We start from the raw sequence: 12,637 nt of genomic DNA, 5'->3' as shown, positions 1-12,637 counted from the left end.
GTGGGTCAGAGGTCAGAGGTCACACACAGAGGCTGTGTGTTTGGGAGGCCGTCCTCAGGCTGAAGGAGGACAAAGCAGGTGTTGACGGTTTGATTCCAGCCTGGAGTCAGGGGTCAAAGGTCACGGGTCACTTCCTCTCCCCCTCTTCATCTTCTCTTTCTTCTCTTTTTTCTTTCATATTCTTTTCAGTCTTCTTTTCATACTCCTCTTCTTTCTTTTCTCTCTTTTTTCTTCTTTCTGTCTTATTCTTTTCTTTCTTCTTTCTTTTCTTCTTTCTTCTTTTCCTCCTCATTCTTTACTTTCTTTTTCTCTTTCTTCTTCTTTTCCTGCTCCTTTTTCTTCTCTTTCTTCTTTTCCTCCTTCTCTACTGCCTTCTCTTTTTCTTTTTCCTTTTTTTCTCTTTCTTTCATTCTTTCTTTCTTTCTTTCTTTCTTTCTTTCTTTCTCCTCCTTCTATAACTTTGTTTTGTCTTCTTCTTTTCCTCTTCCTTGTTCTTCTCTTTCTCTTTTTCTTCTTCTCCTTCTCTTCTACCTTCACTTTTTCTTTTTCTCTTTTCTTCTTTCTCCTCCTCCTTTTTCTCTTCCTTCCTCTTTTCCTCCTCCTTGTTCTTCTATTTCTTCTCCTCTTCTTTTGCGCCTTCTCTTCTGCCGTCACTTTTTCCTCTTCTTTTTCTTTTTCTCTCTTCTTTTCTTTCATCTTCTTTTCCTCCTTGTTCTTCTCTTTCTTCTCTTCTTTTTTCTCCTTCTCTTCCTCCTTCACTTTTTCTTTTTCTCTTTTCTTTCTCCTCTTCCTCCTTTTTCTTTCTTTCTTTCTTTCTTTCTTTCATCTGTTCATCCTGTATCTATAACCTGCTTCCAAATCCATTCATCAAATCTGCAGCTTTTTACGCTTCATTTGGACATTAAACCGTTTCACTTCCTTTGACTTCAGTTTGTCTAGTTTTTCATTCAGTTTTTCATCCAGTTTTTTCGTGTTTCGTGGTTGACGGTTCGTTTGCGTAGTCCGTTCGTCAGCCTGTGCGTTTCATTTCACCATCAGAACCGTGTGTGTGTTTTAACGTCAGCTTTCGCCCGGTGCAGATTTCTGTCATAAACTTGTGTGCGTTGTGTTTTGCGTCTGCTGCAGTGTCCTACTTTAGCGTCTCCTCCCTCGCTGCTGCTGCTGCTGCTGCTGCTGCTGCTGTGGATGTGGATGTGGATGTGAGTCTCCGTGAAACAGGATTGTGTAACTGTGGGCTCCGTTGTGAGTCAGACCTGCTGCCTCATCGCTGTGTGTTACTGCCTTTTGTGGGTCTTTGTGTGTGTTTGTGGGGATCTCGTCGGCTCTAATTAAGCCCGGCTGCTTAACGAGCAGACAGCTAATTAACACACTCACACAAGTACACACACCCCTCCTTCAATGCTCCCTTTGTTCCTCTTTTACCTTCCTTCCTTCCTTCCTTGTATCCTCTCTACTTCTATGTCCTTTTCTTCGTCGCTTTGTCATTTTGTTGCCATTTTTATTATCATTCTTGTTTCCTCCTTTCCTTTCCTTTCCTTTCCTTTCCTTTCCTGTTTTTTCTCTTTTTCTCTATATTTCCTTTCTTCAGACCTTCTTTCCTTTTCTTTCCTTCTTACTTTCCCATCATTTTCTACCTTCCTTTTATCCTCTTTTTTTATCATTTCTCTTCTTCTCTACCTCAGATCCTCTTTTCTCTGTCTTTTCCTTCCTTCCTTCCTTCCTTCCTTCCTTCCTTCCTTCCTCTCTACTTCTGTGTCCTTCTTTCCTTGTCATTTTGTTGCCATTTTTATTATATTTCTTGTTTCCTCCCCTCTTTCCTTCCCTATTCTTCTCCTTCCTCCCTCCTTACCTTCCTTCATCTCTTTCCTTTCCTTTCTTTTCTTTTCTTTTCCTTTCCTTTCCTTTCCTGTTTTTTCTCTTTTTCTGTATATTTCCTTCCTTCAGACCTTTCCTTTTCTTTCCTTCTTACTTTTCCATCATTTCCTACCTTCCTTTTTATCCTCCTTTTTTATCATTTCTCTTCTTTTCTACCTCAGATCCTCTTTTCTCTCTTTTCCTTCCTTCCTTCCTTCCTTCCTTCACTGTCTTATTTCCCTCCTTGCATCCTTTCCTTCCTTCACTCCTTATTCTGTCTGTCTTTTCTTTCATTTCTCTTCTGCTCTTTCTCCTGTTCTTACTTTTCTATTATCTCCTTCCTTCCTACTCTTTTGTGTCCCTTTCCTTCTTCCCTTCTTTCTGGCTTTTTCCATTTTATTGCTCTTTTTATCATTTCTCTCCCTTTTCTTCCTCAGTTTCTTTTCTTTCCCATTTCCTACCTTGCCTACATTCTTCCCTCCTTATTCCTCTCCTTCCTTCCTTCCTTCCTTCCTTCCATCACATCTTTATCTCCCTCCTTGCATCCTTTTGTTAGCTTCCTCTAATACTTTGTTCTGTCTGTCTTTTATTTCACTTCTCTGCATTTCCTTCCTTCCTTCAGACCTTCTTTCCTTTTTCCTTATTTTCATCACATATTCCTTCCTTTCTTTAGCTCTCAGGTCTTTCTTTTGTTCCTCCTCACATCCTTTCCTTTCCCCCCTTATCTTTCCTATCTCTCCTTTTTCTTACACCTTACTTCCTTCATCTTACCTCGTATCCTTCCCATCCTTCCCATCCTTCCTGTCTTTCGTTTCCTCCTCTTCTCACCTCTCACTCTTATCTCCTGACTTTCTTTCATCCTTGCGTCTCTTTTCCTTCTCCTTTCATCTTTTTTTCCTTCCTACTGTCTGTCCTTGATCCCCTCCCTCCCTTCCTTTCCTTCCTCCTCCTCCTCCTCCTCTTCCTCCTCCTCTTCCTCGGTGGTGTTTTTCTGGGTCATGCACAGTGAGGCGGGCGGTTTGGGGAGATTTGGGGGATCTTATTTTAGTCGCTCCACATTTTCAAACAGTCTCCTCATCAGACCTCTGCTGTATTTTACATCACACAGCTCCACATCACCATCATCATCCTCATCCTCCTCCTCTCCAGTGAAATCTAATCCCATTACTTGGTCTCATGTCTGCAAAATGGCGGATAATTTTATGTTAATCTCAAACGGTCCCACACTTTGGCTCAGAGTGAGACATCCCCGCTGTTTGTTTCTGTCTTGTTTAATGTAACATGAACTAATGTGGTTTAATTTGCTCGTGTTTTTCAGATTCGTGTGGATGGGATCCCCCCGCCGGCCCAGAATGCTTTACTGTACGAAACGGTGACGGTGGTGGAGGGAAAGCCAATCCTCAGAGACATGGTGTTCAGTCCGGACCACATGTACATCTACCTGCTGAGTGACAAACAGGTACGACTGAAAACACAGAAAAACACATGAATGAATGAACGTACACGGGCTGATCAGGAATCAATAATCAATCAATAATCAATCTGTTTTCAATGCTGTTTTTATAAAAGACAGGAAAAAAGCAAAACAAGAGGTTTGACTATGTTCAGACCGTTTTATTTTTCATATTTTAGATCCAGTGGCATTGAGTACAACATGTCTGAAGCATCAGTCAACTTTTTTTCATAAACCAAGCAAAAACACAAATCACTATATTTATTTAATCAATAATCACACTTTTTTTTTTTAAAAGGAGTGATATTTTGCTTTTTTTTTAAATGGAATTCTTCATTTTCCAACATTTCCCTGTGGTCTCCATAAACTGTAAATGCTCTGCTTGGGTCTGAATTCTTCATTCGTTCAACTCCACAGGTCCATCTTCAACCCTATTTCTGAGTAATGACACCAGAAAGGTGGTTTGGAGCGCTGGCCCTTTAAATGTACATGAGCCACTTCAGGCCCCGCCCCCTCCAGGTTGTTGGCTGTGCTGCTCTGTCCTGTTCAGCCAACAACTGAACATTTTAGGTAATCGGCTCCAAGTTTGGACATATTTTCAGTATGGACTACAACCGCTGCTGCTGATAAACAATTATGTCGTACTCGGAGAAATGTTCGTCGGAAGTCTGGACCTTATATGTGCAAATGTCGTGACGTAACTAGTGATAAAACGTAACAAATTAAGAAGGAATTAAAACAGGTTGTAGAAATCCACTTGATTTTTGCCCAAATGAATATAAAGATAGTTTTGCAGCACCTGGAGGGTTCAAATTCAAACTTTATGAACTATTAGGGTCCAAATACACAAATAAATGAACCAAAGGTCTGCTCTGTGTTCCCAAAGTCAGAACTAAACATGGAGAATCAGCGTTCAGTTTCTATGCTTCGTATATCTGGAACAAACTACCAGAAAATATCAGGTCTGCTGAGAGTCTGAGTTCTTTTAAGTCCAGGTTAAAGACTCACCTGTTCACTGCTGCCTTTGACTAAAAGGCTTTTGACTTTTTAAATTTTATATTCTCTTTTGAAACTCTGCACTGTAACTCTTACTTTAATATGTGTGTGTTTTTATTTATTTATTCATTTATTATTTATTTATTTATTATTTTATGTGTTGTTTTCTTACTTGCTGCTTTTAATCACCTTTTACATGTTTCTTTTACAATGTTTTAAATGTGTTTCTTTTTGTTTTTTTTATTTCAATGTCTTGTGTGAAGCACCTTGAATTGCCTTGTTGCTGAAATGTGCTATACAAATAAACTTGCCTTGCCAAAGACTAATAAAAGTGGGTTTAGCAAAATATGACCCCTTTAAAAAATTTTTTTTACCAAATCTCAGCCATGGATTTGAAGAAAATACTTACATTATACACAAACAGGTGTCTGAAGTGAGATTTCATTTCATTCATTTCAGTTTTTCCCCTCGGCCCTCATCACAGGGTAAATGGTATTGTCCTCAGTTTGTCGTCCGTCCGTCTGTCCACCCGTATATGCAAAAACTTTGGCGTGGACTGAAGGCTCAGAGTTTTCAAGTGCAGACACATTATTTTTTGTTTGTTACTTTCATGAAAGTGCACAATAATGCAACATATAATTGCCACACAACTTCATTATACAGTCATGGAATAAATGATCAGACCACCCCTTGTTTTCTTCAGTTTCTTGTTCATTTTAATGCCTGGTACAACTAAAGGTACATTTGTTTGGAAAAATATAATGATAACAACAAAAATAGCTCATAGTAGTTTAATTTCAGAGCTGATATGTATCCATTTAACATGTTTTCTTGACAATAACCAAAATCACTTCAGTTCTTACATCAATATCTATGGCATTGTACTGACAAAAACAGTGCTTTTAGACATTCCATGTTTTCTTTTCTGTCTGTTTTAGTCACATGATACACACAGGAGTTAGGACTCGATTGCATAACCATTGTTTTTGATGACTTTTGATGGTCTAATAATTTTTTCCGCGACTGTATATATAAATCAACACACATCAATGGAAAGGAGCAGTAAGAAGAATATGGTTCTTGTTTTTATTTTTTCTTACAAAAACATAAAAAATAGAAAAATTATCTTTAGTCTGTCCTTTACAGTCACCTACACCCTCATCTATACCCTTAGTGCATCAAAATAAAGCAAAATTGCCTGTATAAGTTAGTTTACATGATCAAAACAACTCAAATTAAACAATCACGCAAGTTTCAAGTTGATATTTTCAGATTTTGGCTCTTTATGCATTTTTTAAAACTGAAAAATATCTGTACAACCCTTTAAATCACAGGTGTCAAACATACAGCCTGTGGGCCAAAACTAGCCTGCCAAAGGGTTCAGTCCAACCCATGAAATGCAAAAATGACACCAAAGATATAAACAATCAGTGGTGTTAAAAGGGTTCCACATACAGACCAATATGATCTAAACTGAATCAGACAAATAAAATACAGTTATAATGACCTATAAATAATGACAAATCCAAATCTTTTAGTACAAAAACCAAAATTACATCGAAGTGTTTACATTTACAAACTATCCTTTCACACAAAATGTTAATAGCATGAACAAATATAAACAACCTGAAATATCTTAATAGAAGTAAGTGTAATTTTATCAATATTCTGCCTGTTATTAAATGTTTTGTGTATTTGTAGATCCACTGTGATCCGTAAGTTGTAATGAACATGTGTAAATGATAAACTGAGGTAAAAAAAATTGTAAGAATTCCACTTATTTTTCTTAAGAAATTTCAGGTTGTTCATGTTATTCACATTTTTAAGGAAACTTTTTAGATACAAACACATTCATGATGTCATTTTACTTTTTTTTTTTTTTTTTGCAGTTATTATTTTACTGGTTCGACCATTTCAGATTATATTGGACTGAAGGTGAAACTGAAATGAGTTTGACCCCTGTGATTTGAATTGTTCTGTTGAGATGGTTTAACATCCTATATTGTGTGTGTGTGTGTGTGTGTGGTGTGTGTGTGTGTGTGTGTGTGTGTGTGTGTGTGTGTGTGTGTGTGTGTGGTGTGTGTGTGTGTGTGTGTGTACGCGCGCAGGTTGTGCTGGATGAACATCTGCAGACAGGAAGTTGTGAATGTGAGAATGGCTGCTCTGGTGCCGTGCCGCACACTGTGTTTGTCCCATGATGCATCTGATGGTCCCGTTGAGAGGAAGCAGGGCTGGGTTTAATGTCGGTCAGTGGTTGGGGTCTGATGTCAGTGAACAGCTGCTCCACTGATCCACGTTTCACCCATGAATGAGCTCAGGTTCGTCCACCACCGCCTCGTTGCCGTGCGCTCGTCTCGTCGTGAATACAGCGAAAACGTGACGTGATTATGAGAGCGTTTATGAATGAATGAAGCGTTCAGACAGACAGAAAGGAGCATCATTAAATCACACAGATACGAGGTCACGGAAGACAGACGCACAATGTATGTATTCATGTGTGAACGTATGAATGGGACAGTGTGTCTGCATCCCGCTGTGTTTCCACGCTGCAAGGGCTTCTGGGTAGAAGACGACGCTGCACACATACACCCTCACTCTGCTGCTGAACTGACTAACTGTCTGCAAAATCAAGACAAATGTGTTACACACAGGCCTCAGGCTGTGTTAGTGAGTGTGGAAAAACCACAGACCACACTGTGATAACACACACACACACACACACACAAATGAATGATGTGGGAATGATTTCAGAGCTGCCATATGACCAGAAATCAATATCACGCCCATTTATTTAATAATACATATTAATAAATATAATAAAACATCAAATTAAAGTCAGTATTTACATGTTTGTAATGTGTTTGTAAAAGGGTTTTCCTGGTGTTTCAATCAATCAATAAATCAGTCAATCAGCCTGTTCATCCATCAATGTGCACAGCAAAAAGAAAGATTTGGAAGAGATTTGTCAAATGTGTTTTATTAAAAAAAAATCAAATTGATAAAATTTGGAGCAAAAACAGGAATTAGAAGAAATTTAAAAAGCCTGGTGTTGTTATTTATCAAAAAAGTACAGCATTATTATTAAATTCACAGGTAGATAGATAGATAGATAGATAGATAGATAGATAGATAGATAGACAGACAGACAGACAGACAGACAGACAGACAGACAGACAGACAGACAGACAGACAGACAGACAGACAGACAGACAGACAGACAGACAGACAGACAGACAGACAGACAGACAGACAGACAGACAGATAGATCGTTCTTTACAGTTAATTTTGTTTACACTATGATATAAAACACTTACAGAATGTTTATTTTTACTCAGTTTTGACGTTTTTAGCCATTATAAGTATAATAATCATACATATTCAAAGGTGCGGAAGGCTTTCGTGACCAATTTTTCATCAAATCTGTCAAACCTCATTCATATCCTCAGTATCATGAATCTGTAAGTCTTTCTGTTATTACTCACCTGAATTTCTTGCATTACGGTGAACAATTTCGAAGTGTCACCCACCAAAAACAAACCATGTGTTTTACAAATCGAGCCGGGAGGTAACTTGGGCATCTTCGGAATTTTGTCACGACGTGCATCGTGGGAAAGGGAGGTTCGCGCAGCCGCCTGACAGTGGCAGTGGCAGCGCAACCATATGATATTATATGGATGAAACAAACATGACGCGGAAACGGCTGGAGGAATATGCATAGAGGGAAGGGAGCTTCTGCTGTTTCCGCGTCGAGTCTGTTCCAGCTGCCGCTGTCAGGCGGCTGCGTGAGCCTTCGCTTCCCACAATGCACATCGCGACAAAATTCCGAAGATGCCCAAGTGACCTCCTGGCTCTGTTTGTAAACAAAGGGTTTGTTTATGGTGGATGGCACTAAGAAACTGTTCACCGTAATGCAAGAGATTCAGGTGAGTAATCACAGAAAGACAGATTTGTGATACTGAGGATATGACTGAGGTTTGACAGATTTGATGAAAAATTGGTCACGAAAATCTCCCGTACCTTTAAAAATAATAATAATAATATTTGATCATATATTTATAAGATTCTTGCACAGTACTGTGTTTTTTTTTCCTTTCTTTTGTGTTATATTTGTGGTTTCTGGATTATTTGAGTTCACCTTCATACATACATTAACCCATAAAACCATAATATAGTCTGTAGACCAGGGGTGTCAAACTCATTTTCTTCCAGGGGCCACATTCAGCCCAATTGGATCTCAAGTGGGCCGGACCACTAAAGTAACAGCATCACAACCTCTGAGTAACTAGAACAGATCAGCCCCCCCCCCACCTAAATATAATCATTAATACCTTCAGTGTAATTTTTGCACTTTGTAAATTCATCCCACGTGCCAGATTGGACCTTTTGGTCCACATGTTTGACACCCCTGCTCTACAATATCAGATAAAGTCATAAAATATAAAGGTTAAAATCAGTGGATAAGTCAAATAACTGAAAATCATCCCTTTTTGTTTGTTTAATTAAAGCCTTCAGGGATCTGATTTGTATTTTTTTCAATTCCCTGACTTCTTCTAAATGTTATCGTATTGAGCGTTTACACAGTGTTGACCTATTGTTCACATATCGTCTTCATATTGTTAACATTATTGTTGACAGATTGTGTGTGTGTGTGTGTGTGTGTGTGTGTGTGTGTGTTGTGTTTGCAGGTGACCCGGCTTCCTGTGGAGAGCTGTGAACAGTACAGCAGCTGTTCAGACTGTCTGGGGTCCGGAGACCCTCACTGTGGATGGTGTGTCCTCTTCAACAAGTAAGAACCTTCACGTCTACCATCACAACTGTACCGTCGACATTTATCCGTTCTAGAGTCTAGACTGATGGTTGTTTTCAGTCTGGATTCATAGTCCAGTATTGATGCAGTTTTACAGTGATACACTTTAAGATCTGTGGTATTTTCTGACCTGATGCACAAGAAAAACACACAAAAAAGATGATTACTGATTTATGTACAAATATAAACTATGCTGTTTGGCGTAAAGTAGAGAAAATAAGACAAAAAATGAAGGAAAAACAGGAGTTTTACTGCAAAGCAAAAGCACAAAATGCTACTTTTGGCCTCCAATGAAGTACTTTTACTTTATTTATTTATTTACATATTTATTTATTTACTTTAACTGACATTAAATATCTACATTTTTGTATTAACACTCATTTACTGCATCACATGGAATAAAATGATCTTTATTGTCATTGCAAACGTACAAATCCCAGACAGAAATGCATTTACTGAGGCTGTACAATATAAAACCTACAATACAACTTTAAGTGTTTACTTCCTCATGTTTGTTTTCCAATATGTAGAGAAACTGTATGTATTACATTCTTATTTCTGTTATATTTCTGTTTTCTACTGATTTTTTGATAGAGTTCCTAAATTATCTTTATGTGAATGAAACAGCATACAAACAAACTTTGTCGTATTCCATAAAACTGTATTATTGTCCCTAGACTTTTAAAATCTATATATTTTAAAGTCTATATTTTCTGACCGGATACACTAGAAAAATGAAAAAACTGATGATTACTGATTTATGTACAAATATAAACTACGCGTTTGGTGTAAAGTAGAGAAAATAAGGCAAAAAATGGAGGAAAAACTGGATTTTTACAGCAATTAAAAGCACAAAATGCTACTTTCTGCCTCCAGTGAAGTATTTTTTCATTATTCACATATTTATTTATTTACTTTTACTGACATTAAGCATCTAAAGTTTTCTATTAACACTCATTTAGAGCATCGCATGGAATAAAATTATCTTTATTGTCATTACAGATGTACAAATCCCAGACAGAAATGCAATTACTGAGGTCGTACAATGATATAAAACTGCAATACAACTTTAAGTCTTTACTTCCTCCTGTTTATTTTCCAATATGTAGAGAAGCTATCTGTATTACATTCTTATTTCTGTTATATTTCTGTTTTTTTTACTGATTTGTTGATAGAGTTCCTAAATTTTCTTTCCTCTTACACGAACAAAATGGTAAACAGACAACCAAATTTTGTATTAATCCATAAAACTGTATTATTGTGACTAGACTTTTAAAATCAGTCTATATTTTCTGATCTGATGCGCAAGAAAAACAAAAAAAAGATGATGACTGATTTATCTACAGATATGAAGTGTCCTGTTTGGAGTAAAGTAGAGAAAATAAGATAAAAAATAAAGGAAAAACATCATTTTTACAGCAAAACAAAAAGACTTCTACATTATTTACGTATTTATTTATTTTTACCGACGTTAAAGATCCACAGTTTTCTGTTACCACTATTTTACAGCATCATGTGGAATTAAAATTTAAAAAATCCCAGACAGAAATGCAATTACTGAGGCCTTACTATGATATAAAACCGACAAAACAACCTGAAATGTTTACTTCTTTCTGTTTATTTTCCAGTATGTAGAGAAACTTTATATATTGTGTTCTTATTTCTGTTATATTTCAGGTTTTTTTTCTTATTTGTTGATAGAGTACTTGAGTTTTTCTTCTTCCTACATGAACAAAACGAACAAACAAACCTTGTATTAATCCATAAAACTGTATTATTGTCCATAGACAATATTGGGTCTCCTTTAGACTTTAAAAATCAGTCTTTATTTTCTGACCTGATACACAAGAAAAGCAAAAAAAAAATGAGGATTACTGATTTATGTACAGATATAGTGTCCTGTTTGGAGTGAAGTAGAGAAAATAAGATAAAAAATGAAGGAAAAATAATGTTTTTACAGCAAAACAAAAACACAAAATGTCACTTTTTACCACTATTGAAGTACTTCTACATTATTTACATTAATTTATTTACTTTTACTGAAGTTAAGGATCCACAGTTTTCTGTTACCACTATTTTCTTGCATCATGTGTAATTAAAATATAAAAATGCCAGTCGAGAATACAGTTGCTGAGGTAATATAATGATATAAATCATATAAAACAACCTTCTTGTTTATTTTCCAATATGCTTAGAAATTTTATGTATTACGGTTTTATTTCTGTTACATTTCTGCTTTTTTTTTTTTTTTACTTATTTGTTGATGGAGTTCTTAAGTTCTTCTTCTTCCTACATGAATGAAACAAACAAACGAACAAGCCTTGTATTAATCCATAAAATTGTATTATCATCCATAGATTTTAAGATCCTGATGCACAAGAAAAACAAAAAAACTGATGATTCTGAACAGATGAACAAATATAAAGTGTCCTGTTTGGAGTGAAGTAGAGAAAATAAGACAAAAATGAAGGGAAAACATCATTTTACAGCAAAACAAAATGTCACTTTTTGCCACTATTGAAGTACTTCTACATTATTTACATTTATTTATTTACTTTTACTGAAGTTAAAGATCCACAGTTTTCTGTTACCACTATTATACAGTGTCATGTGGAATTAAAATATAAAAATGCCAGTCGAGAATACAGTTACTGAGGCCGTATAATGATATAAATCCTTATAAAACAACCTTCTTTTTTATTTTCCAATATACAGAGAAACTTTATGTATTACATTCTTATTTATATTATATTTCCTTTTTTTTTTTTTTTTTTTTTTTACCAATTTGTTGATGGAGTTCTTAAGTTCTTCTTCCTACACAAACAAAACAGCAAACAAACTTTGTATTAATCCATAAAACTGTATTATTGTCCATAGATTTTAAGATCCTGTCAAACAAGAAAAATAAAAAAAAAAGATTCTGAACAGATGTACAAATATAAAGTGTCCTGTTCAGAATAAAGTAGAGAAAATAAGACAAAAAATGAAGGAAAAACAACTTTTTTATAGCAAAACAAAAGCACAAAATGCCACTTTTTGCCACTATTGAAGTACTTCCACATATTTACATTTATTTATTTACTTTTACTGAAGTTAAAGATCCACAGTTTTCTGTTACCACTATTTTACAGCTTCATGTGGAATTAAAACGTAAAAAATGCCAGTCGAGAATACAGTTACTGAGGCCGTATAATGATGTAAGTCCTTATAAAACAACCTTCTTTTTTATTTTCCAATACATAGAGAAACTGTCTGTATTATGTTCTTATTTCTGTTATATTTCTGGGTTTTTTTACATTTTTATAGCAAAACAAAAGCACAAAATGCCACTTTTTGCCACTATTGAAGTACTTCCACATATTTACATTTATTTATTTACTTTTACTGAAGTTAAAGATCCACAGTTTTCTGTTACCACTATTTTACAGCTTCATGTGGAATTAAAATGTAAAAATGCCAGTCGAGAATACAGTTACTGAGGCCGTATAATGATGTAAGTCCTTATAAAACAACCTTCTTTTTTATTT

General features: G+C 35.9%; 2 protein-coding genes across 2 annotated transcripts in view; one reads left to right on the top strand and one right to left on the bottom strand.

Moving 5' to 3' along the window:
- Nucleotides 1–445: 445 nt before the first annotated feature.
- On the bottom strand, nucleotides 446–2,713 carry LOC115422044 (UPF0329 protein ECU05_1680/ECU11_0050-like; the record flags this gene model as incomplete). The annotated part of the gene is made up of 3 exons (XM_030138090.1): nucleotides 2,683–2,713; nucleotides 2,508–2,593; nucleotides 446–589 (listed from the first exon to the last, which is right to left on the bottom strand). Coding segments are annotated over exons 1-3 (261 nt in total), but the record flags the coding sequence as incomplete, so codon positions are not given.
- A 221-nt stretch (nucleotides 2,714–2,934) lies between these two features.
- Nucleotides 2,935–12,637, top strand: part of LOC115422290 (plexin A3) — a 119,841-nt gene continuing 110,138 nt past the window's right edge. The window contains exons 1-2 of the mRNA XM_030138534.1: nucleotides 2,935–3,313; nucleotides 8,989–9,089. Of these exons, the coding sequence (XP_029994394.1) occupies nucleotides 3,263–3,313; nucleotides 8,989–9,089 (152 nt within the window). The 5' untranslated portion in view covers nucleotides 2,935–3,262. The remainder of the gene's footprint in view (nucleotides 3,314–8,988; nucleotides 9,090–12,637) is intronic.

The sequence above is a fragment of the Sphaeramia orbicularis genome, chromosome 7 (assembly GCF_902148855.1).
Source record: "Sphaeramia orbicularis chromosome 7, fSphaOr1.1, whole genome shotgun sequence".
Taxonomy (NCBI): Eukaryota; Metazoa; Chordata; class Actinopteri; order Kurtiformes; family Apogonidae; genus Sphaeramia; species Sphaeramia orbicularis.
The sequence above is the reverse complement of the archived record's forward strand: the minus strand, read 5'-3'. Positions and strand labels throughout refer to the sequence as shown.